A 26,728-nucleotide genomic window follows, 5' to 3' on the forward strand; every position below is an offset into this window, starting at 1 on the left:
CTCTCCCTCCCCATCACATCTCTTTGCCATCCTCTCCAACCTCCCACCTTAACTGCATCCCTGCTCTGAATCGCTGCTTCTCCATTTCTTCAAGTCCAAGTCTTCTCCCCGCTCCACCTCCTTACAGATCCCGCTCCCCTCGCCCCCTCCCTTCCCAAGGCAGCTGAGGCACAAGCCCTCGCAGCTGCCGGGGTCCTGCGGCAGCAGCAGCCTCCGCAGCCGGTTTCAGTCAACATCACCCCGCCCACGCCCGGGTGTTGAAGTCCAACACTGGCCTGGAGCGGAGGGCGGAGGAGCGGGGAGGGAGGAGTGGGAAGGACACAAAACAGCTTCCAGGCGGCGGGCGCGGCTCCACTGCGTATCTGGCTGGAGGGGTTCCCTGGGTTAGTGGCTGGGCAGCTGCCCCAGGGACTCGGGTTCTAGCTGGCAATTCAGTGGGGCCGTTTACTACCGAGCCTGGGTGGCATCAGCTGGTGAGGGCAGATGCTAATCTAGCAACACCATCTAAGCCACCGGAGCCCAGGAAGCCAGAGAGATCAGAAAGAAAGAGAAGCCCAGGAGGAGAGAAAGGGCTCCAGGGAGCCCAGCTCCAAGGGCTCCAAGGAGCCCAGGTGCTGGCGGAGACCCATCACATGGGAGCAAGTAAGTGTTTTTTCCTTGCTGTGTGCCCAGTCCCAGGAGGGTGTCATCTGCAGCCAGTCTTCCCCACCCAACCCCCACCGACCCCACCCCATACACACCCCAGGCGATTAGTAGATTCTGGACATGAATGGAGAGAGCTGCTTTTGAGAGCAGCAGTGGCCTGTGGGTGTTTGCTCTGCAAGGTATGTGTGGGCAGTTTGTCCATCCCACCAGGTAAGCTTCTGAAACCAAGAAGTTATGTTGGTGTAAAATATCTAGAAGCCCTACTTGTCAATGGTTTTTAGGTCACATGACACAATAATAGAAGAGAAGGAATGATACCCTATGCAGGCTGGAGCATATTTCTCCTAAGGAATCTTGTCTCATATTCTAAGTAATTTAGTGATTTCAAGGTTGGTGCCTTTCATGTAAGAACGGACAGTATAAAATTAGAGGCATAGATATGATGGGAACTGTTGTGCCTCGTTTAAACCACTAGGCATTTTGGTATTGTCTGGATCAACAGGTTTTGGGTTGTGGTTGTTTTCTTTCATTGATTAGTTCTGTAAAATGCATACGTCCGGAGGTTTTCTTTTTGAAGCGATGATTATTCTTTGTGACTCTGGCTCTATGTTGCCTCCAACACTCAGGGTACCGTCAGAGCAGGATAAGTGATGAATGCAGGTGGAATGACAGCGACGGGCTCCCTTTACTTGTGGAAATGATGGATGCAGGTTTGGGTATTGGTCAGAAAAATCTCTTAAAATGGGAAGGAGTTTGGGTGGTGCTTTTTGTGGTTATTTTTTCTTCCTGGCTATTGTTCAGGAGAGTAGTTTATGGCAACAATAGAAGGAAGCGGGGCCCAATAAAAAAGAATCCTGGGTACCATACCTGCTACATGGAGCCCTTATTAAAATTACAGGTCAAGCAGATAAAGCCCATAAGGAGTAATTTGTCAGTAATTACCTAGCTAATGAATGAAGAGTTGAAGTCCAATAAAGAAGACTTTGAGGTTAAGAATAATGAAACATGATTTCCATTTTTGTGAAAAATGAAGCAAATGATTTAACTTTTGATTAAGCTTTATATTTCTTATTTGTAAATCAAATATCAAAAACATATTCTGGTAAGGACTAAATTACAGAAGGGTTTGTGAAGGTAATGTGTTTAACTGTTGTTTGCACAAAGAGTTTTTCTATTTTTATACATTTATTTCACTGTTCTAGCTCTCATTTTAAGTCAAGTTCAATATCTGAATAAAAGGAGCTTTCACAGGCCTCACTAGAGGAAGTGAAATTCACATGCAGGTCATGATCTCTTGCCACCTGTACAGTTTCTAACCTGTGAGCTTCCATCCTTGCAACATTTTATGTTTAAACACCTTTGAATGCTCTCAATATATGCTTTAGCCACTTTCTCTTTTTAGTTTCAAATTTTGATTTAGTCATATGGTCTTTCTTCCTTAGGATGAAACCATCAAGTATATTAGCTATTGCTGAATGTATTTTGATCCATTAGTTACTATAGGAAAAATCAGAGTTTAGGCATACATAATCCACTCTTGAGGGCTGGGAGTAATTAAAACCCTGCACTCAGGGGAGAAGTACTCTGAGCCCCTTCTTTCCCATCAATATATTTAAAACAATAGGAGAAAATCTTAAAATTGGACGTGGGCTCAGGAAGAAGGAACACCAGATCCCAGATGATGTGGGCAGGCCCCAGGACCTGCCACTGCCCATCAGCCTCCATTGGAGAGTGGGTGGTAGAGCCAGGCACCTGGGAACTGAGTCTTGTGTCTCACAGCCTCCTGTGGGAGAAGCTCTGGGAGGGTAGTTGATATATATTCCCATAGCTTGATCAGAGAGGATAAATATAGGCCTAAAGCACACTGGAAATAAAAACAACAGTATTTTGCTCAACTCCTACCTAGGGAAGAAATATCCTAATACACCCCAGCCCTAGATCTCATTATGACAGGATCTGTATCATAAATGAGGCATTCTGAGCCTGACCCAGGATCCTATCTCTACCACCATAGACTTTCTCTTGAAAGCTTATGGTGGGGGCATTAGCATAAAAAGGACATTCTTGATTTCTGGGAGTCTGGTCCCATTATTTTCACTACCAGTATCAGCATTGGTCAGTTGTGAGAGGACGTGTGTAAACCCTGCCCACCCTACTAGCTATCAGCAATGCACAGTCTCTCACTATCAAGGCCAGGTAAGCAAGGTCTCATCTTTACAACATTGAAAGAAGGAACCTTTAACACTGCAGAGAAAGTTTTCATCTGATGGCTTCTAGGGATATTTTTCCATTGGTCTGTATCTCTTGGCCCAGGTGGGATTATGATTTCCATGAATTTGTTCAACCATTGCTATTTATAAACCAGTCTTATTCTGGTTATACTCTATGCTGACGGGGGAACCCCCATTTGTCTGACCAACAGATATCCCTGTTGTGTACACAGTATTTCTGACTGGATTGACTCAGACTGGTGCTGGCTGAGGATTCCCACCTGTGTGGTGGCAGCCAACTGCCAAACTGACTGTATTAGCATCAAACAAGAGCTTGATTAAGTTAGGGCCTTGCCCAGGGAAATTCTGTTTTTAAAAGACTGAAATCAAAGGAAGTTGATTGGGTTGGGGGAGGGGGATGAATGTCCCTGGTTGAATCTATGATGTTGGATGGAATATTCCTTCCTATCTGCTTTAGATGCCAGAGTGAGGCTCCCAGGCCACCAGCCTCTCACTCTCCGGGTTCTTCCCGAAGCTGCATGGTCTAAGTGCTAATTATGGGCTATAACTCTGGCTCTGGTCCATAGCTAGTTTTGTGCTAATATGTTTCAAGGCTCCTCTCTGGTTTCTCTGAAATTCGAAAAGTGGTTGGGTATCTATGTGTTTGGTTCCTCACTTGAAAAGCTAGAGAGTTTGCGGAGTAGGAGTAGATCCTGGAGGAACAGACCAACATTCTGAGAGTGATCAGGAGCCGAAGTGGACAGCCAGCTTTAGGAGGCCTTCAGGGTTCCAGTGACTGTGCCAGTTATGGAATTTTTAAAAAATTTATATTCCACAGATTCAGTGGCACCTAAAACCATAGGTCAAAAGGTCTCAGGGTCGCTCATGAGTATAGAAGTTACATGAATAACAAGCTCTCCTTTGTATGCCTCTAGCAGGGGCAACAACACATTCTTCCTGGTTGAGCTCTTTATTGGCCTCTGGCCAGATTTTCCTTGTCAAGGGTCTGACTAGGGTCACAGAACAGTGTGCTCTGGAAAGATTCTGGCCTTTCCCCAACACGCTTGTTTTGGTGGGCTGGACAGGCACAGCTTGGAATTTGTTGTCATATTCACAGAAACAAGGGACCTGGCTAGTGAGCCATGAGGTTGCCATAGAGAAGCTCAAGTGGGCACATTTAAAGACCAAGACGGCTTTTCTTCATGTTCCTGGAACCCCTTTGTTGCCTCACCAGCCATAATGGCTCACCCTGCTGAGACTCTGTCTCCCACAGAGATTTATTGTACTGCATCCTCTCAGGGCATTGGGACATTCACCTAGCTTACCTTGGTCTCATTCGTGTAAGTCAGTGGTTCTCAACCTTCCTAATGCCACGACCCTTTAATACAGTTCCTCATGTTGTGTGACCCCCAATTTCATTGTTACAGATTGAACATAATTAAAGCATAGTGATTAATCACAAAAACAATATGTAATTATATATGTGTTTTCCGATGGTCTTAGGTGACCCCTATGAAAGGGTCTTTCGACCCCCCAAAGGGGTCGCAACCCACAGGTTGAGAACTTCTGGTATAAGGGCATTGAGACTGGGTGCTAAGACTGTCATATGACACTTTTATCCTCCTCAGTATAGGAGGATCACACATACTCCGAATGTGTGTGATCTGCTCTCCTCCTCCCTGGAAAGAAGACATTTGCAAAGACCTCAGGTCCTGATTATTTTAATGAACCATCATTGGAATACAAGTTTACCAGATTTTGAGGAGCATTCAGTTCTCAAAAGTGATCTATTTGAGGAGAGATGGGACCTGTCCCTTTGAACTTTTGCTGCTGCTCATGATTTACAAGGCTGTTTTTCTAGCTTTTGAATCCAGAAGAATGCCTAGATTAAAATTTTTAAAATTTATTTTTAAAAAGACAAAACGACAGTGCATACTTGTGTTTTTGAGAAAGTTATTTATAATTTTCTTCTGCAAGATGACATATTGGCTGAAACTGTCAGAATGAGAGAGTTGAGACCAGAATGAAGTGGATATACTGAGGCCAAAATGGGCTGACTTGGGAATAGAAACAGCTGCAGTCAGACTCCAGGTCCAGGGACAAAGGAGGCAAAGTCAATTAGGGCAGGCGAGATAAATTGTATGCCAGGAAGAATTAAAGAGTAGGAGTCAGCTAATCAAAGTTAAACAGGAAATAAGCAGCTGAAGTGGAAAAATAATCCCAAAGCAAAAAACCAAGAGGGTTGAAATCAAGGGGAACAGGCAGCTGCAAAATTCCAGGTGGATTGGTGCCTTTTTGGTCAATCTGACCTTTATTCCCCAGCCTTCAGTGTGTAAGCATTCCACTTCTGGGTTTTCGTAATACGTACATGCTATATTACATTCAAGTAGTAGAGAACCGTTAACCAGAAAGCAACAGAATCTCCTGACACCTTTTCAGTTCCTCTTCATGGATATAGCAGTTTGATTTCTTCCAGAGGGGAAACATTATGCATGTGGTAGCATGTATAACCCTATGTATATAACTCTTATAAAACATTTTATTCAAAGGTAAACAAGGTAAGCCATTCCTAATGTTACATTTTTCATGAAGTAATTTATTTTGGGAATCTTTCCATATGAGCACAGACACATCTCATTCTTCATGTTTACTAAATAGTGTCTCATGATAGCAACCTACTGGATTTAGGATATTAGCTCCTTAGGGTGGACAATTTGATTGATTTCAGTCTTTGAAATTAAAGGCCTGTTGTGACTAACATCTTTGCAAACATGACCTCTCAACTTCAGCAAGAATATTCATTGGGAAGTTTAATTTGGTGGTGGTGGTGTGGGGGGGTGGGGAGCAAAGAGTACATGTAAGTATTGCCAAACAGTCCTTCCAATAAAAATGCACTTATTCACATTCTCACCTGAACTGTGTGAAGGTGCCCATTGCTTTCATATCCCAGAGGGTCAAGGGTCATATCTACTGAGAAGAGTCTCATTTACGTCTCTAGAGCTTTACTGCTAAAGCTATTGTTTTAATCTTATCCATATCTTTCAGAGTCTCATTAGTTTTAATCACCTTTCCTCATATTTTTCTGCTTCCTAAAAGACAACGATAATATTTTTTCTATCTTCCATAAAAAAGCAATGCATCTATATCATTTGAGTTCTAAACCCCAGAGTGGAGGGGGCGGGGGAGATGATAGAGAGCTCTAAGGGCAAAGGCTCTGTCTGCATCAGAGAACTTAGTTGTGAGTCATCACAGAATGTGGGAAAGATGAAATATAAGCCATAATATATCTATGAAGTGCACTCAAGTAGTCCTGACAAACAGAAATGTCAATATAAATTGGTCTCTTCTCTAAAGCATGTGTAATTTCTACATTCTCAACAATATAGATTCAATCAGTGATTACATTACCTGTCTCCTTCACTTATGTATGCAGTGCATTCTAGTCCCAAGTTAACTTGTTTATCAGCATTGTCATTACTTTTTTTGATTATAATTATCTGAATTTCATTGGTGCAATAGGCTTGATGCATTGTTCATGCTGATAGAAAGCTTAATTGTTTCAAAATAGTTTGGAAACTAAATGAGAAGTCATTTTTCCTTTTATTTCCTATTCCATGTTAGAATGAAATTGGCATTTGGGATATTATCCTTACTCTGTGGATCCATTATGCTATATTTTCCCCTTCATTTTTCCTAATTGATATTTTCTTGCTCTATGGCCTACACCCTTGTAAGCTACCCTAAATCTTTTGGTAAATAAGCGAGGAGAATACATAATATATACTATCTAGTATAGAGTAGAACATTTTATAATTCTTTTTGGCAAAGCAAATCTAGCATCTGTTTCTCATCACGAGGATCAAACCCAGCTTCCCAGGAAGCACAGAGGTTGATTATTTGTATGTTGTTGTTTCATTCCCTAAGGAGAAAAATGAAATTGAGGAGGCTGGACTGCCCTGGATAGTCACTTCCTACATGTGCAGAATCTGTCTCCACAGCCTGACTGCATTACTGGCAGGCTGTTCTCTGTGAATCAAACCGAGAGACAGAAGAAAGAGGAGTGGGAGGAGAGAGGAAAAACATTGACTTCTGACTTGCCCTTTCTTTGCTCTCCTTCATTATCTCTCAGAAGAGGCAGCTCCAGCTGCTGGTAGAAAATGTTATCCACACAGCCTCTTCCCTGGGAACAGAGGCAAAGCACTGGCTCACTGGGTGGCCATGTCATTCGTCCTCCAACTAATTCCCAGAGGGAAAGTAGGGGAGGGTGGGGGTAAGGGGAAGAGATCAACCAAAGGACTTGTATGCATGCATATAAGCCAAACCAATGGACATGAACAACAGGGGGATGAGAGCATGAGGTGGGGGGTAGGTTGGGGGTTAATGGGGGGATGAGGACAATTTTTAATACCTTAACCAATAAAGAAATTATAGATAAAAATAAAATAAAATAAAACACCATAATTTGAAACCTAAAAAAAATAATAATAATAATTAGTTTTCAACAATTTCAGCATACACCCAAACTGTCCCCAAAACCAGTGACTTCTAATCACACTATTTATAGATGAGATTGGATGTGTTGGGAACAAGAGGAAAGAGTGGAAAGAAAAGGAGATTTGCTATCTCAGAGGGAACTGGGAGCAATAGGATAAGGTGGCTGTCCCAGTTGCATTTCTTTGATTTCAAACTTTAGGACTGTTCTACCCTAGGATCTCTGTGGCAGAATGGTAGTACCTGGTAAGGTCATTGCTAAACAGGTACCCAAAGAATGAGGAAACTCTAGAGCTAAGGAAAAGAAGGCGCTCAAAGGGGTGAAAAGGATGGGGATCTTCTGGGGAAGTGATGTTCTATGTCTCATACTTAGGATATCTAACAAGAAAAAAACAAAAACAAAGAAAATGCAGGACTGAATTGAAAATGAACGCTGTCTCTGCTTGCTTTATAAAGGTGGTTGGATGAAGCTGGGATATCATCCAAAGGAATCTTTCTGTCTGACAGGCTGCATTAGATTCATTTCAGGTGGCCTCAGCCCAACATATTCTGAAACTGTCTTCCTGGGTTGGGCTGTTTGCTCCTGGGTTTTCAATATTAACACCTGGAGATTTCCAATAGGTTCTCAAGAGCTAGTATGACCAGAGGCCACTCTCACCTTTGTCTTTTGAGAGGCCCCAGGATTCAGGACCTGCATGTTGGACACTGTGACATCTTGTCAGCCATCCAGAGTCTGATACATTGTTGAAGCTCTTATACATGTCTCAAGCTAACCCCGAGCCAGACTAAGTGCTAGAGGTTTATGATTTGCCTTACGTGACAACTGGTTCTTTCATCTGGTTGCATATTCAGGGCATGGTTTGTGGATCTATGAGCTTTTTTTCCACTGCTCAGGAGCTGGGCAACAATGAAGGTTAAGAGAAATTCAACAGTCCCATCGCAGATTAGGAAGATGCTCAGGGAAGTCAGCTTGCTGTGAGTGGTCCCCAAGAGCTCCAGGAAGAGTTCCAGTTATGGATTTTATTAAACAGAAATTGAGAGCAGGTCTTGCATCTCCGGGGACCCAGTGGCACCAAGGACTTCAGGGTTGAAGGCAAGTTATAGAATCTGGTTGCATGACAAAACCCTCATGCATTCTATTGAGAGGTGACAAATGGTACTTCTTTTTCTTCCACTTGTTGAGCCCTCATGTGGCCACTGGCCAGGAATTTTTGGTCAAGGATTTGACAGGCCGGATTCACCAAAAATACAATTCTAGGAAGATCCTGGCTCTTCTACAACTTGTTCATTTTGTTAGAGTAATAAGGGGCAATTCAGAAATTTTAGAGGCCAATTTTACAAAGGAGTAGAAGTTTGAAGAACATCTGGAGAAATTGGAGTCATTAGTGGTTTACAATGTTGGGTCAGACCACTTTCCCAGACTCACTAGTCAGGCTCCCAAACCTGTGTTGTCTTAGAAGACTCAAATTGAACTATTTAAGCCAGAAGCAGCTTTACTTTTGTGTTCCTAGTAGCCTCACTTTCTATCATCTCTGTCACTGTCATAGAGGCATTTGTTAGTGAGTCAGGAGACCTTCATTGGGATCCTATCCCCAGTGGTGTATGTTCCTTCCTGATGTTTCAACTGCCAATACGTTTTCCTTTATTTATTGTTCATAGCAAATTTACACTCAGATACAGAGAGGGAGACTTTGTTATCTGACACTGGATATGGACCTCTAATCCTATTGTGTATACTGACTGTAATTCTGAAGCTTAGTGTTCTAGACTGCTCCCTTCCTCAAGAAAAGAGACATTAATTGTTATCAGATTATTAGAAAATTTGGCATTCTGTAGAATCCAGGTCCACCAGTGTTGGAGATGATTTTAATTTCAGTCAATGTTGCTCTTAAAACTTAAACATTTTCAGAGATGACCACAATGACTTGGTTCTTATTTGTGTACAAGTCTGTCTTCCTATTGTCCTTAAATTCAGTGATTATATTTTATTAATGTTTCTAGCACTGCTACCTGGCATAGTACTTGGCACTTAAGTGTGTTCCGCAATTGATTGCCAAATAAATTAATGCCAAAAGTAATCACCATGGTTAAACATATTTCCCTACATGACATATTAACTGGCAAGAAGAATCTTTAAGAAAAATTGGAGCTCACTTTTTAAAACATATATAATATTAAAATGTTAAAATATAGAATTAAAAATAAGTACAGATGAATACACACACACACACACACACACACACATATATGTGTGTCATCTATCAAACAAGAAGTTGTTTACAACTTCTTTTTGCAAGAGAGCGCATTTCAGTAATATGTTCCAAGGGTTCTGAGAGGGGTTAGGAAGGATAGAGTTGAGCAATCAGGAAATCCAAAGCCACCAAAAAAATGTAGAATGTCCACCCAGACAGCAGGTCAATCCTAGGTCAGGCACACAGATTAGGAGCTTTAGCCAAAATCGGTTGAACTCTGGGCAGACCATAATTGCAGAGAATGTAAAAACAAGAGCTATGTATCAACAGTCATTTTAGTCAGAAAGAGCAAAACAATCTTAGGGGCAAGAAAACGAGTTGGAAAAAAAAAGTGATTAGCCACACTAGAGTAAAGAGATGCTAATACAAGAAGAATCTAAGTGTATAAATTATTATGTAATAATTAAAATGAAATCTGAGCCAGTTTTGGAGACTAGAGATTGTATACTCACAGGAGTGTATGGTTATTTGCTATTAGATGTTAAGTCTGTTCAGCTAGTTGCCTGTCATTCAGTCCTCCCGCTTATAAATAGTCTACCCTCAGGACTTCAAATTATCAGGTAATAATTGTGACATTGTAATTATAATAAAAGAAATATCAGCTTTTTCTAAACATGGCTGGAATCTTGAAATCTAAAGAGACTTATGCTCTTCCCTATTTATTATTATAAAGCCATTTATTTATGCTGTAAGCTATATCTCAGGACAAAAAATAATGGAACTTGGGTTTAGGGAGGATGGAGAAGATTAATGAAAAGTTAAAAGTTTTACAGTATGGTTGATTTTTTTTTCCACTGGAGATTTTGGACTGTCTCTCATGTGCCATTGTTATGGTTGTTTATCCCCAGCAAATTAGAGAGGAATTGTTAGAAGGGGAAGCCGGTAGAAGCAAGCAATGTGAAAGCAGCAAGAAAAAAAATCTAAAAGTATGGTGATGAAAGAGATACAAATAAACAAAGCAGGAAAAAAACGTAAAAAGCAGAACTCTTTCAAAAATTATTTAAGCATGTCACAGTATTGCAGTTGACTGTAATTGAATATTATCATTCCTTTGATTTATTAGTAAGAAATTATATTCAGCATATTCTCTTTATAAATTCTAAGAAGTATGGTAGAAATGTTAATTTAAAGACAGTTAAACATAAAAATACAGTGCTTTAAAATAGTAACAGCTAGTATATATTGAGTGCGTATTACCTCTTCTGGATGCTTTGTATTTATTAACTCATTCCATGCTCACACTATTCTAGGAGGTAAGTACTCTTATTGTTTTCATTTTTTATAATTGAGGAAACTAGACATGGAGAGGTTAAGTGCCTTGCTCAAGGTCACAGTTAAAGAGTTCTCAACTCCAGATTGAAATCAGGGTGATCCAATAAATATTTGGTTATGGAGCTAGATATTTTCCAAATAGTTTTTACAAAATATTTCAAACATATGGAAAAGCAAACAAAACTGCACAAGAAACATCCAAACACCACTTGAATCTTCAATTGTCATTTTATAATGTTTACTTTATTATTCATATATATGTAATATACAGATGCTATATCATAGAATTGTAGCCTTGAAACCTATATAATTTATTAACCAATGTCACCCCAATAAATTTAATAGAAAATACAACTTTGAATACTGTGTATATCAATTGGTTTGAGGTGAACCTATTGGGTATGCTCATATTGCTCAAATTACTGAGGTAAAATTTATATTTTTTAATTTAGAGAACTAGTGCCAGATATTTTTTTGGAAAAGATGTACCAATTCATAATACCAAAAAAGTTTATATTAGAGTATTTATTTCCTCAGTCCTAGCCATCACTTTGCTTCATTAAACTAGGACCTTCATTTTAAATTATTATAAAGCCATTTATTTATGCTTTCTTTTATAAGTTTCTTTCTTTTTTAAATAAATTTTTATTGTTCAGCTTATTACAGTTGTTCCTCTTTTTCCCCCCATAGCTCCACTCCACCCGGTTCCCACCCCCCACTCCGCCCTCACCACCCCCCCACTGTCCTCATCCATAGGTGTACGATTTTTGTCCAGTCTATTCCCACACCCCCACACCCCTTTCCCCCCAGAGAATTGTCAGTCCACTCCCTTTCTATGCCCCTGATTCTATTATATTCACCAGTTTACTCTGTTCATCAGATTTTTTATTCGCTTGATTTTTAGATTCACTTGTTGATAGATATGTACTTGTTGTTCATAATTTTTATCTTTACCTTTTTCTTCTTCTTCCTCTTCTTAAAGAATACCTTTCAGCATTTCATATAATACTGGTTTGGTGGTGATGAACTCCTTTAGCTTTTTCTTATCAGTGAAGCTCTTTATCTGACCTTCAATTCTGAATGATAGCTTTGCTGGATAAAGTAATCTTGGTTGTAGGTTCTTGCTATTCATCACTTTGAATATTTCTTGCCACTCCCTTCTGGCCTGCATAGTTTCTATTGAGAAATCAGCTGACAGTCGTATGGGTACGCCCTTGTAGGTAACTGACTGTTTTTCTCTTGCTGCTTTTAAGATTCTCTCTTTGTCTTTTGCTCTTGGCATTTTAATTATGATATGTTTTGATGTGGTCCTCTTTGGATTCCTTTTGTTTGGGGTTCTCTGCTCTTCCTGGACTTATAAGTCTATTTCTTTCACCAGGTAGGGGAAGTTTTCTGTCATTATTTCTTCAAATAGGTTTTCAATATCTTGCTCTCTCTCTTCTTCTGGCACCCTTATAATTTGGATGTTGGGACACTTGAAGTTGTCCCAGAGGCTCCTTATACTATCTTGATATTTTTGGATTCTTTTTTCTTTTTGCTTATCTGGTTGGGTGTTTTTTACTTCTTCATATTTCAAATCTTTGACTTGATTCTTCGGATCCTCTTGCCTGCTGTTGGATCTCTGTATATTATTATTTCAGTGTATGCTTAATTTCTAGTTGGTCCTTTTTCATATCCTCGAGGGTCTCACTAAATTTATTGGCTGTTTCTAGAAAATTCTTGAAAAACCTTATAAGCGTGGTTTTGAGCTCTATATCCAGTAGTTTGCTTTCCTCCATTTCTGTCATTTGTGATCTGTTTCTTTGTCTCCGCATTTTTTATGCTTCCCTGTGTTGATAGAGTGGCTTTCTGTGCTAGGTGTCCTATAGGGCCCAGTGGCTCAGCCTCCCCAATAACCTGGGGTGGACACTCTTGGTGCACCCCTTTGTGGGCTGTGTGCACAGTCTTGTTGTTAAGCCTTGATTGTTGTAGGTATCACTGGGAAGAATTGACCTCCAGGCCAATTGTCTGTGAGAATCAGCTGTGTTTACAGTGGGAGAACTTCTGTGCTGAAGACACCCTTATGGGGCAAGACTTGCTTCAGTGGGGCTTTGGTGCTCACTGAGTCTGCCCCCTGAGTGTGTCCCTTATGGGTCTGAGGAGTTGTAATCTGGATGGTCCCAATCTGCCCACTGGGTACACAGGCTCTTGGATCTCTAAGGAGGTGCTAATTTAGCCTCTGCCTGAGGTTACCCAGCAGGAGCTATGGAGAGATCTGCAGGTTCCTCTTCCTTGTTTGGGTTTTGGAGGTGCCCAGGTGAGGCCCAGCTGTGTAGCAATGCAAGCTGCTGTGGGGCCTTGGGCCTTCTTTTGGATGTTCTGGGTCTCTCTGACCCAGCTGCAGTTTGTTAGGTAATTTTCAGATTGCAAAGGGCCAGGTCATTTATATGCAAAAGCCTCTGTGCACAGCTTGGGTGGGGCGGGGTCTCAGGGAATCAACAGGGCGGAGCAAACAGCTATGGCTGATCCTCAGTCCTGCCCTAAGAGGTCCCGCATCTCAGTGTCCCAGTAATCGCTGCAAGCACCTCTGAGAGAAAGCCGCCCTTGAGTTCCGCCCACTGCCAGACAGTCCAGTTTCTCCCCATATGAGTCTGGGTCCCCCAAGACTTGCCCGGAACTGGAGTCAGGGCCATCAGGAGCTTGTGCCTCCCTCCTGATTGCAAAAGACACCGGCGTCCTTCGTTGCCAGCCCCTTTCCGTGAGCGCTCGAGCCTCCGTACCTCTGCACTTTACTTCTGCACCTCCTCTGAGTCTCAGTGTGCTTTTCTCTTTCCTTCTAGTTGTAGAATTTCCACTCAGCCAGCCTTCCTGTGGTTCTGGATGATGTCTGTTTTGTCTTTTAGTTGTATTTTTGAAGTGGTTGTGCGAGGCAGCAATTTCAGGTGTTTACCTATGCCGCCATCTTGGTTTCTCCTCTTTTATAGGTTTTATTGTGTGGGTTTTTAATTTTAAATTTTGTTTAGCATTTAAATTATTCAACCATTCAAAATTTATTTGGCTTTTATAAGTGTCTGGAGCCAAGGATAATGGGAACTGCCCAACTCTGAACCTCCCCTTATGTTTCACAAACAGTGAAATACAAAACAGCAACAACAACAACAACAACAATTAAAATGACACAAAACCCACACCATCAGCAAAACTAGAAGTCAGAGAATGCCCAAACTTCAAAATGCCCGTGAATAAAAAGTAAAATTCAACCCATATGCACTCTCTCTCATGCTTTATAGAGAATGTGGTCTAAATTTAAGTTGAAATGACTGACAGAAAGAGAACACTCCCACTAATGGTGAAAATACTTGGGAGAAAAGCATTCCCCACTAACTTCTTTGTATCAATTATTGAATAGCCTCTACTTTGCCACTCTGCCTTGAAATAAACTACAAAGTATATTCTATATGATGCCAATGCTTCAAGTTATGCTTAATGACAACATATTAGCCTGGGAGAAATGAAATCACTGATAGAATTAAACTCAGCTCTCAATAATCCTCAATCTGGGCATCTACTGAAGAAAATGGAGGGACGGGGAGAAAAGGGGAGGACTAAGTCAAAGCCAAGATCACAGCCAATATCATATGGCAGAAGCAGTCCAGTAAGCATCAATGATACTTCAGCTCAAACCACCAAAAATATTTCACTGGGCACACCTGAGTTAGCATATATTTTCACCACTCAACTAGCTATTCAATGATGGAGGAGTCATGAAGCTCATCAATGTCTGTTTCCTTATTTATAAATGGTGATCACAAGGATAACATGTGAGAACACGAGATAATAGAAACATCCAGTCCAGTGCCTCACAAATGGTAGTCACTCAGTAAGTGTGACCAAAATGATAATTGCCTTAATTATGACAAATATTGGCTCATTTTCAAATGCTTGAAAATTGTTATAAGGAGAATATTTTTCTATCATAATGCATCTCTTTTTCTCATATTGATGCTGGTTGTGCTACTTTCAACTGATATCGAAGATACATGGCTTGCACTTTAATCAATATAAAATATTAGTGCAACTAGAATTTGTTAGAGTCCAAACTTGAGTTTAATTTGATACAATTCTTGCCAAAAGTGTACTTTAGCTTTCGATTTTTTAGAAAGGCAGTCTAATGGACAGATTAACTATTAATCTTTCTATATTTTTCAGGCTTTAGTGTGCTGTATTAAGATCACTCCCCGGAAAGCATAGTGCCTGAACCATATTTTATAAATTCCCCACAGAAATGCTTTTACCTAAGTGTGACTTAATTATTAATAATTTATAATCTTTTCTTAGCCATCTAGAAGTCAGATGCAAGTCGGTTCCATTTGATAAGTACTTGCATTTTTTTTACATACTATAGAAGCCAATGCTCACTATCAATTCATTTACATAGTCAACCACCCAGAGTACTTTCATTCAACATCAAAATTATCACTAAGGAGCCTGGCCTGTATGGCTCAGTAGTTGAGTGTAGACCCAAGAACCAGGATGTCAGGGTTCAATTCCAGGTCAGGACTTTCTCAGGTTGCTCGATTCACATTAGGGGGCAGGAGGCAGCCGATGGATGGTTCTTATCATTGATGTTTCTATCTCTCTCTCCCTCTTCCTTCCTCTCTGAAATCAATAAAAACATTTAAAAATTTTTTAAAAATATCACTAAGGAAGTCTTCTGGGATAACTGAATTGGAGAAGAGAATTAGCATGGACAGTTAGTACTGTACTACAGGCTTTCTGTATGTGGTCTGTTTAACCCTTATGACCTTGTGTAATACATGAGAGATTCTGGTTTACATGTGAAGAAACATGACTCAGGCAATGTTATGATACTTTGAAAAGAGAATGTTTTACTTGAGTCTTTTCTACTTCAACTAATGTAGCCTCTATTCTTTTAAGTAGTCTATAGAGGCTGTGATTTGAGGCTAATCAATATTCCGATTCTATCTGAAGACCCTTCAGTTTACCTACATGCCTTTTGGGTGTGGTTATGGATTATAGCAGAATAGAGAAGATCTGACTCCTACATCTTCCTTTAATACAGATCACAGTTATATAGCTTTTTTGGCAGATACAAGGTAATATTGATTTACATTGCAATTACTATTAAGTAAAATCCCTTGGCAGTTTTCTCTGTTACAAAAAAAAGTATCTTCACTGTACTTGTGCAGATGGGATTTTTTGGTCCAACTTTCATAACCATACACATATTCCCATTATATATTATTTTATTAGGTTTGGCCCATCATTCTAAGACATAAAAATCTTATCACAATTAAAATTTATATTTACTTCCCACTTATTAGGTGCCAGTCAATGTACTAGGCATTTTCAATGATATTATTTTATTTTATTCTTATTTAACCCAAAGAAAAACACCAATTTTATGACCGAAGGTTCAAGAATATGAGTAACTTGACTGAGACCTCTCAAAACACTAGTAACAGAATTTAGCTTTTGAATGCATGTCTATCTAATTTCAAAGTTCATGATTTTATTTGTTTATACTAACCTATAATCATGAGTCATTAAGAAACCTTTTAATTTATACTCAACGAACTCCATGTAAGGAGTTTAATTTTGAAAGCCCACTTAATATATTAAAGAAATAAGATTTCATATGTAAGAACAAACTTCAGTATCTGTAGCCTATGTTTATAAATTGTGAGTTGTTGCTGTAGATGTGTTTGTATGTACATATGGTAAATATAAATGATTCTTAACCAACTTTCAATGTGTTAGTTTTGTGCATGATATTGAGCAAGGTACTTGGAAAATAAGTAAATTTTAAGATGAACAATTGTTAGTTTTTTTAAACCATTTATCCGGAAAGAGAGATCCAAGTAGATACATTCCATTATGCATACTTCATATTTATCTCTTTAAAATTGCTTCACACCCCATCCTTGTAACATGCCTTGAGGGAAGTAGACATAAGAAGCTGTTGCTATTGTGAAAATGTTTCTCTCTCTGGTCTATAGTGACTATACCAAGGGGAAATAAATCCATAGGCTGGGCTAGACTAATTTAGAGTATCTTTTTACAGTTTTTGAGACATAGGCATATGGGGGAAATTAAACTGAAAAATTAAATAAAATTGAAGCTGGGATGGCATTGTTTAATGCGCATTCTGAGAAGTAAGCAAAGGAAGCCATTCTTTAGATAGAATGAAAAGCCCAGAAGATGGTGATCCCATGAGAGGAATAGGAGTCATCCCAGTTCTTGATTTTCCATTTTTATTTCCCAGGACACAAAAATGTACTGTGTGTTCTTTCCTTGGATGTCTATGAGATTACCATTTGTATACTTAAATGTCTGCCTCACACCATTTATTTAAGCTAGCATTTAGAGTCTGATTTTTACAATGACTGTTATTCCATTAAGATTAACTAACACCTTTTCTTTCTTAATATATAAGTAATGAACTAAACTATTAAGCAACTCAGTTTCATTAAACAGTGTGGAATTCTGGTGCAGAATATATGTGTGTGTACATATGTGTGTGATTTCTGTTTTAGGAAAAACTTATAGAAGGAATTCATCCAAGGCCAGCACTGTAAGAGACAAAATATACATGTACAAAATGCCACAATTATCAAGTAAAAAATTTCTTATCCTTGATTGCAGTAATAAAATTACAAAGAGGGTTAAGGGGAATGAATAAAGAATAATCAGTCAGTTGTCACCGAATAGGATCACTTGAGTAGGTTTTGACAAGAATTAGACTGGAGAAAATCAGCAAAAGAACATATTTTTATGTGAGAGGCAGTAACAAGGTTTATGAATGGGGAATTGATGCATAAAATTATATTTCATGAAGACAAATTTGAGTGGCCTGTAGGATGATTTGAAGTAAAGACTAGAACGGAGGGAAACCTGTACAGACTACTATAGCAACCCAGATATAGATGACTTACCTCACTGTAGATATGTAAACAATGGATCATATTTAAATACATAATGAAAAATAATTGAAAGAACATTATTTTCTTTAGAGAAATTGATGACAAATACAAATTTCATGAGTAATATTTAAGATAATTAGTTTATATTTGTGCTTTTTTATATAATGAGTAAGAAGCTTAAAGATTGATTATAGTCATGGGGAAAAACAATAAATTTTGTTTTTACTTGTTAAGTTGCTCTCATTGGTGGGTTTGCTACAGAAATAACAGAAGAAAGATATTATTTTGGGAAATGTACTCGGTAAGTATCCATGTATAGTAATTAAAACTGTGTTTGCCTATGCAGTCACCAAAAAGAAGGACATAACAGAAGGGAAAGGCATAACTTTAAGGGATATCAGAGTTAAAATTTGGAAGGAAGAACTGAGTCAAAGGGAGTATTCAGAGTCATAAGAAAAGTGGATAATGCTGCCATGAACATAGGATTGCATATATCTTTGTAAATAAGTGTTTTCATTTTTCATGCAGATATAACCAAAACAAACAAACAAACAAAAACTCTTAGATGGACTCAACAGTATGGTGGTTACCAGAGAAAAATGGGAGTGGAGGGGTAGGGAAGGGTAGAGAGGGTAGAATGTGTAGTGATGGAAGGAATTTTGACTTTACACAACACAGTGTTCAGATTATGTATAATAGAATTGTACACTTGGAACCTATATAATTTCATTAACTAATGTCACCCCAATAAATTTAATTTTAAGAAAAAGAAGAGAAGAGTAGGGTTCACAGGCAATGAAGACTGCCTTTAGGAAAGGAAAGCCTAGTCAATAGTTTAATGCAGATGAGAGTGAAATAATTGGATTCCCCACCCCCCCACCGCCAAATCTTTAGAACTCTTATGACAAAGGAGAAATGGAAAGGAATATTTCAGTAAGAGGGAAAGGATTCAGTGGAGAGGTAAAGAAAACAGAATGAGTTACACATGAACTTACAAATTAAGTCTAATATTAAGTATAACAGGACCTAATTTAACAGCTCAATTTTCTACAAAACTCGGGACTTTTCTTTAAATAAATGCAGTTATCTGTTACCTTTTATTTATAAATGTCCTAAACGTTTTTAATTTAAATTTTTTTCTACGGTATATCCAAATTTAATAGAGAGCTAAAAAATACATTTCTTGCAGGTGCAAAATTGAAAATGGCTTCCCCAGAACCTAAGGGCCTTGTCCCCTTCACGAGGGAGTCTCTTGAACTTATGGAACAGCGTATTGCTAAAAAACACAATGAGGAACATGAAGAAGATTTAAAGCCAAACTCTGACTTGGAAGTTGGAAAAGAGCTTCCATTTGTTTATGGAAATCTTCCTCAAGGAATGGTGTCAGAGCCCTTGGAAGACGTGGACCCATACTACCAGAATAAAAATGTAAGGATCAATTGAACTTATTATGACCACATTTGTTTTTCAGACATGCAAAAATGTAATTGAGATAGAATGCAAAAAGATAATTAAGAATAAATTAATAAGTAATTTTAAATTATACAAAACTACATAAGAAATCTAACACATATTTGAGAATTTTATAAAAAGTCACTGTTTGCCTGGTTGGCTAGTTTGTTTGGGGTTACTTTACTTTGTAATAGGCTATACTGTTATACCTTTTTTATTTTTCCTCCCCATCTGTGAACGTGAGATGTCTTTATATTTATTTAGATCTTCTTTATTTCAACAATGTTTTGTAGTTTTCAATGTACAAGTGTTTGCTTTTATTAAATGTATTCCTAAGTATTGTATTTTTTATGGTGATATTATACATGGAACTAGAGGCCTGATGCATGACATTCGTCACTGGTTGTGGGGGGAGGTCCCTCAGTACAGCCTGCGCCCTCTTGCAGTCTGGGACCCCTCAGGGGATGTCCGCCAAGGGGTCCTTAACACTACCCTAGTGGCACTCCCCCTGTGGAAGCACACTGACCACCAGGGGGCAGCTCCTGCATTGAGCATCTGCCCCCTGGTGGTCAGTGCGCTTCATAGCGACCAGTCGTTCTAGTGTTTGGTCGATTTGCATATTAGGGTTTTATATATAGGATTGTTTCCTTAATTCATTTTTTGCTCCTTTATTGCTACAGTATAGAATACAATTGATTTTTAAATATTAATCTTATGTCCTGAAACCTCACTAAAATATTTTTTTAAATTGTTGACACTATTACAGATGTCCCTCATTTTCTCCTCGTTGCCCACCTCCCCACCCCAGGCCTTCACCACATTGTTGTCTGCGAACATGGGCTATACCTATATGTTCTTTGGCTAATCTCTTCACCTTCTTTTATCTAGACCAGGGGTCCTCAAACTTTTTAAACAGGGGGCCAGTTCACTGTCCCTCAGACCATTGGAGGGCCAGACTATAGTTAAAAAAAACTATGAACAAATTCCTATGCACACTGCACATATCTTATTTTGAAGTAAAAAAACAAATGTTTTCGGCGGGCCGCATGTGGCCCGTGGGCCGTAGTTTGAGAACCCCTGATCTAGACCCTCTCACTCCCTCCCCCCTGTTATGCATTCATATAATGATTTGTTTTATTGGCGTATGATGATCAGCTACTTAAGGTTATAAATTTTAAAGCACTATAATATAAAAGTTATATAATATCTACACAATTTCACATGTTCAACTTGATAAGAGCTCACTCAATAGTTAGGAAAATAAAGTCAACCTATATTTTATTTATCATTTTTATTCATTCATAAATCATATCCTATCTTATCTCCAGAATAACTTGAAGAACCCTCTAAATATTTGAAAAATTGAAAAACAAGCACAAAATGATAAAAATAAGAAATTTTTTTTTAAAAAAAGGCAGAGATCTGTGTGTCTTGGTAGCTGGAAGAGTCTTCATTAAAGAAATAGAATGTGAGTTATAGATTAGAGAACATTTCAAATTTTAACAAGGCAAAGGGAAGATCTATGAACAAGCAAGAGCAGAGATTAATTCTGGAATAGGGAAGAAACAGTGCTGTAAATTGTAGGAAATAGATGAAATAAGGGAGATTTCAACATGGATTTAATGTGATGACCAAAAAACTGATGTGATGAATACAATATTTAAGTAAGGTTAATATGAAGATTTCTAAATTATTATTGCATGAAAGAGGTAGGGTCAGGAAAATGAAGTAGGAGAGAAAGAGTAATCCAGCCTGATGGTGTCTCAGAGGAGAGAGAGAGAGGTAACAAATCCGAGAAGAATCAGCAAGATTTGAAGACTGACTAATAATGCCAAGGTCTTCAGCCTGAAAGAATGGTGGTGCTGCTGACAAAAATGCAATAACTATAAAAAAGATCAAGTTTGGGAGACAAAAGGATTAGCTCCATTGTGGACAAATGTAATTTGATATTCTTGTAGAGCAAGCATGTCAAACTCGCAGCCCATGGGCCCCATGTGGCCCACAACGAATATTTTTGTGGCCCAGCCAATATCTGGTATAACGGTATGTAAGAAACGTTTTAATAAAAATTTCATAACTTAAATTTTACAATATCCTGTTATACATAATTATTAACAACAATGTTTACTAATGACTGATCACTATAATCGTGTTGCATTCATTTCCCTTACGTGCCTTACGCACAGGCTCACCATTTCTCTCCACTAATACTAGCAGTGAATATTTTAGCAGCCGATTTCCACGTCATTAGTCTTGGACTGACTTGTTTGGTCCTGAAGGTCATCCGGAAGGACGTCGGTCTAATTAGCACATTACGCTTTTATTATTATAGATTGTATTACATTGCATTATATGCTATATATTATATCCTGTTATATAACATATATAATATTCAATATAAAATATGTTTGTGCACATATCACAATAAATGAATTTTCCAATTAGATATGTATTATACTAAGGGTGTGTATTCAGAAACATACACACTCACACACTTTCACTGTGTGTAAGTGTATATGTATATATGTATATATTGTAGCTACACACATATATACATATATATAAACATCTATATATATATATATATGACTCATTTTTAGGGTATTTCTGATCTTTCATTTGTTTTGGTTTCATGTTCCAACATATTATATTTACATGATTTAAATGTATGTTATGAAAATGATAATAAACAAGTGGGGTTTTATACCATGGATAATTACTAATGATTGGTGTAACATTGAGATATTTTTGGGTCAATTTTACTATTGTAATCCCACACATCATTGGCTTTGAAATAAAATTAATGTTTTTTTTTACATTTATTGAATTCAGGTATGTTTAAATGAATCTCCATGAACCATTAATATATACCTTTCTTCCTATTATTTTAATTTTGCCGGAAACCCTGAGGACTGGTGTGTGGCAAATGGTTTTCTCAATAGAATCCTAGCCTCTCCCCCCGCAAAAAAAAGTGGTAGATAAGCTTAAATATCAATTAAAAGAGTTACAAAAAACACTTTCCCCTTGCTTTTGTTTGTAAAAGAATATCAAAATATAAGAAAAATATAATCGTTAGAACTCATGATGGAAATGACCATTGTCAATATGTTGCATAACTGGTTAGATTATATAGTTCATGTTCTAATTTCACATGATCTTTTTTGCCTTACAGACTTTCATGATACTAAACAAGAAAAGAACAATTTTCAGATTTAATGCCACCTGGTGTACATTGTCTCCTTTCAATTCAATTAGAAGAGCAACTGTTAAGATTTTGGTACATCCATATCCTTTTCTATTGGCTTTAGAATGTACAAATATCAAATGTAACCATACTATTCAAATATTGCTACAGTCATTTCCTCTTTTGAATTGATTTCTCATTTTAGGTCATATTGAAATTTGGATTATAACTGCACTAAGTGTTTCATCTTTGAAAATGCATTTAAATATATTTTCAAGTTAGTAAACATTAACAAATCTTAATCTTCATCATTTATCAATATGACTAATATATATTTCTGATAATTTAAGAAACTATTTATCTCATATGTGTACATACATATAAACAGATTTAGAAACATATAATTCCAATATTATTTATTATATACTATTCCTTGACTGCAATCTACCTTTTTTCGACTATTAATTTTGATTAGCGTCCTGATTGACTGCATATTTATGTCCCTGACTGAGGGGCCAAAATGGGGGCAAGAATTACAGTAAGTTATATAATTTCATTGTATGTAATCTCATATAAGATTATATTTAATATTTACATGTGGCATTATAGTACATTGCATACTAAGTATTATAGCTTTGCATAATTTAATATTTATAATATAATATAATAAAAGAAAAACATGCAAATTGACCGCACCTCCGCTATGCCCAAGCCACGCCCACAAGCCAATCAGAGCGACTATATGCAAATTAACCTAACCAAGATGGTGGCCGGCAGCCACGGAGCTGGAGCAAGCAGGAGGCTTGGTTGCCCCAGCGATGAAGGAAGTCAAGCTTCCCGCCTGCCCTGGCTGGCTGTGGCCTCCGCTCAAGGCAACAAAGTTTCAATTATAGAAGACAAATAAATCCCAGATACCTGCTACCAGCCAGCCTCCATTGGGAGCTTGGGTGGGTGGGGGCTGTGGTCAGCCTGCAAACAGCCATCAGCCCCTCACCCAGGCTGGTCAGGCACCCCAGTGGGGACCCCTACACTGAAGGGGCTGTGGCCAGCCTGCAAACAGCCATCAATCCATCACCTGGGCTGACCAGGCACCCCAGCAGGACCCCCCTCCCTGAAAGGGGGGTGGCGAGCCTGAAAACCGCCCTCAGCCCCTCACCCAAGCTTGCCAGGAACTCCAGCTGGAACCCCCACCCTGAAGGGGGTGTGGCCAGTCTGAAAACGGCCCTCAGCCCCTCACCTAGGCTGCCCAGGCATCCCAGAGGGACCCCCACCCTGATCTGGGACACCTTCAGGGCAAACCAGCCGGCCTCCACCTATGCACCAGGCCTCTATCCTATATAATAAAAGGGTAATATGCAAATTGACCCTAACAGCAGAATGACTGGGAATGACTGGTCACTATGACACACACTGACCACCAGGGGGCAGACGCTCAATGCAGAAGCTGCCCCTGGTGGTCAGTGCGCTCCCACAGGGGGAGCTCTGCTCAGCCACTAGCCAGGCTGATGGCTGTCAGTACAGTGGTGGTGGTGGGAGCCTCTCCTGCCTCTTCAGTAGCACTAAGGATGTCCGACTGCAGCTTAGGCCTGCAGCCCGCTGGCAAGTGGACATTCCCCAAGGGCTTCTGGGCTGCCAGAGTGATGTCTCACTGCCAGTTTAGGCCCAATCCCCCGGGGAGCAGGTCTAAGCCAGCAGGTGGTCATCCCCTGAGGGTTCCCAGACTGCGAGACGGCACAGGCCGTTATACCACATTTCCTAAAGTGTTGTTACATTAAATTTTTGTGCACTGGGCCTCTAATGTATATATAATATTCATTATACATAATATAATATTTATACATATACCATGATTAATGAATTTGCCAAATAGAAATCTACATATATGTCAAGTAAACAATTTTAATGTTTTTCTACCCTTTCTTTATTTCCGAACCTGTTATGTTAACATTGTGTAAATGTTTGAGTCTTTAGCTATATGTTTATGTCTATGGTATCATTTTAAAGTTAATCACTAAGGATTAATATAATATTTCAGTGCCTCGGATTTTCTTTACTGTTGCAATCCCATACCCGATTTGCTTCAAACTCAAATAACTATTTCTTTTTATTCTTTAAGAAAGTTATTTTTCTTTCTTTCTATTCTATCTCTTTTCTCTTTCCTAAGAGATGTGAGTAGATTGACTTGCATTAGCCTATAATGATGGAAAGGCCCATTACATTTTCTAGAGATGAAGGCTTTTTTTTATGCTACCTCTTAAGTTTAATTCTGTCCTTAAAACTAGTTGACTTTGGAAGATAAATGTAGTACTGATTCATTATAAAAATCCTTATTTAAACATGATAAAATTAATTCTTTAAACCCTTTTACAATTCAGTGTGATCCCCAATATGGAATAACGTTGATATTTTATATTTTCACCATTTACCTAAATATATAGACAGACTATAACCTTGAGCTAGGACTTGTTGAAAAAACTGGTAATCAACTTGTATGGTTAATGCCATGAGACATAGACCACCCTAGAAGCCCTATCTAAAGCCTGCCTATGGTTCAAAGGGCACTTGCTTTTTTTATTGCCTGGTTGGTTGCTTGGTTCATTAGTTGATTATTTGCCAGATAGTTATCATAAACACTAGTGGCCCAGTGCACGAAATTCATGGACGAGTTTGGGGGTGTCCCTCAGCCTGGCCTGCATCCTCTCCAATCTGGGACCCCTTGGGGGATGTCAGACTGCCGGTTTAGGCCCGATACCTGTGGTTCCTCTCACAATCCGGGACCGCTGGCTCCTAACCGCGCACCTGCCTGCCTGCCTGATTGCCCCTAACCACTCTGCCTGCCGGTCTGCTTGCCCCCAACTGTCCCCCCTGCCGGCCTGCTCACCCCCAATGCCCCCCACCAGCCTGATCACCCCCAACTGCCCTCCCCTCCTGGCCTGATCACACCTAACTGCCTCTGCCTCAGCCCGCCAACATGGCTTTGACCGGAAGAATGTCCTGAAGGTCTCCCAGAAGGTATCCCGGTCTAATTAGCATATTACACTTTTATTAGTATAGATTGTATTTCAGAACTGACAATGTATTATTTTCACTTTAAATATATATATATATATATATATATATATATATATATATATTTGTGTGTGTGTGTGTGGGTGTGTTTATATATACACATATATATATAAACTTTTTAATATATAAATTTTTCTGCAGGATCACTTTGCTTGCAATTTACACATTTGAAATACTTGTAAAACTCATTGCAAGAGGCATCTGGACAGGATCTTTTTATTTCTTTGGTGACCCGTGGAACTGGCTTGACTTCAGTGTAACTTTGTTTGAGTAAGTATTATTTAAGTTGTGAACATCTTAATACCTTGCTAAGCAAATGCTTTTCATAAAAACATTGAAGTTGGCAAAATTTTCTGCCTGAAAAATTTTTGCGAATATAGAATATTTCATAAATTCTAATCATAGTGAGTTCTCTCAGACAGCTCCAACTGAACTAGGTCATAGAATATGGAATAAAATGAAAGGAATGGGATATTATCTATATTTTCTACATGAAATAAAGAAAATAGAGGTTGAATTTTTGCTTTTTAAATTAGTTTTAACGAGCAGAAAATCTTCTGGAGACTTAGCAGAGGATAGTAGCATATTTGGTTCTGTCTCCCAATTACATTTTTTTTTAGCTACATTTCTTAACACCAGTAAATATATTAGATATCTGAATAAGATATTTTAAAAACACACACATATACGTTTTCTACATTTCCTAAAGTGTTGTTACATTAAATTCTAATGATTTACATATGTATTTATTTTTTTAATGCATCTGTTTAATATACTCTGCTTTGTAGCTGAGTGATCAATGGTGTTGAACCTCTATTAAAGAAGTTAAAAATAATATTCTATTTCTAGATTTTGGGTCAAGAATTTTTCTTCAAAAAATCTTTATAAAGGTTAATAATTATTGTCTGCCATATGGTAAGCAATAAAAAAATAGTAGCTAAAATTATTGCAATTATCACTACTGCTTATACTATTGCTATCATTATTTCTGCTGTTGTGTTAGCAAACACTTAGCTAATAGCTAACATTTAGATATCTTATAGCATGTGCCAGTTGCTTTTCTATGCACTTTACATATATTAGCTGATCTACTAGGTGTACCAGTTAATAATGCGGATTTTTTTTCAACAGATGGAGTTACACATACTAGTATGTTGATATATATGCAATTTGATATGTATGTTATTTTGTTGTATTGATAGCAAGCTTCAAAACTTCATATGTCAAATT

The 26,728-nt window shown here is 38.5% G+C and overlaps 1 protein-coding gene across 1 annotated transcript in view; it reads left to right on the forward strand.

Annotated features, from left to right (window-relative positions):
- Positions 1–455: 455 nt before the first annotated feature.
- SCN7A (sodium voltage-gated channel alpha subunit 7) overlaps positions 456–26,728 on the forward strand; it is an 82,115-nt gene continuing 55,842 nt past the window's right edge. Inside the window, 5 exon segments of the mRNA XM_006083180.3 lie at positions 456–642; positions 18,983–19,221; positions 22,418–22,530; positions 22,878–22,967; positions 25,640–25,768. Coding sequence (XP_006083242.3) covers positions 633–642; positions 18,983–19,221; positions 22,418–22,530; positions 22,878–22,967; positions 25,640–25,768 — 581 coding nt within the window. The 5' untranslated portion in view covers positions 456–632.

This window comes from Myotis lucifugus, unplaced genomic scaffold, assembly GCF_000147115.1.
Source record: "Myotis lucifugus unplaced genomic scaffold, Myoluc2.0 scaffold_5, whole genome shotgun sequence".
NCBI classification, from domain to species: Eukaryota; Metazoa; Chordata; class Mammalia; order Chiroptera; family Vespertilionidae; genus Myotis; species Myotis lucifugus.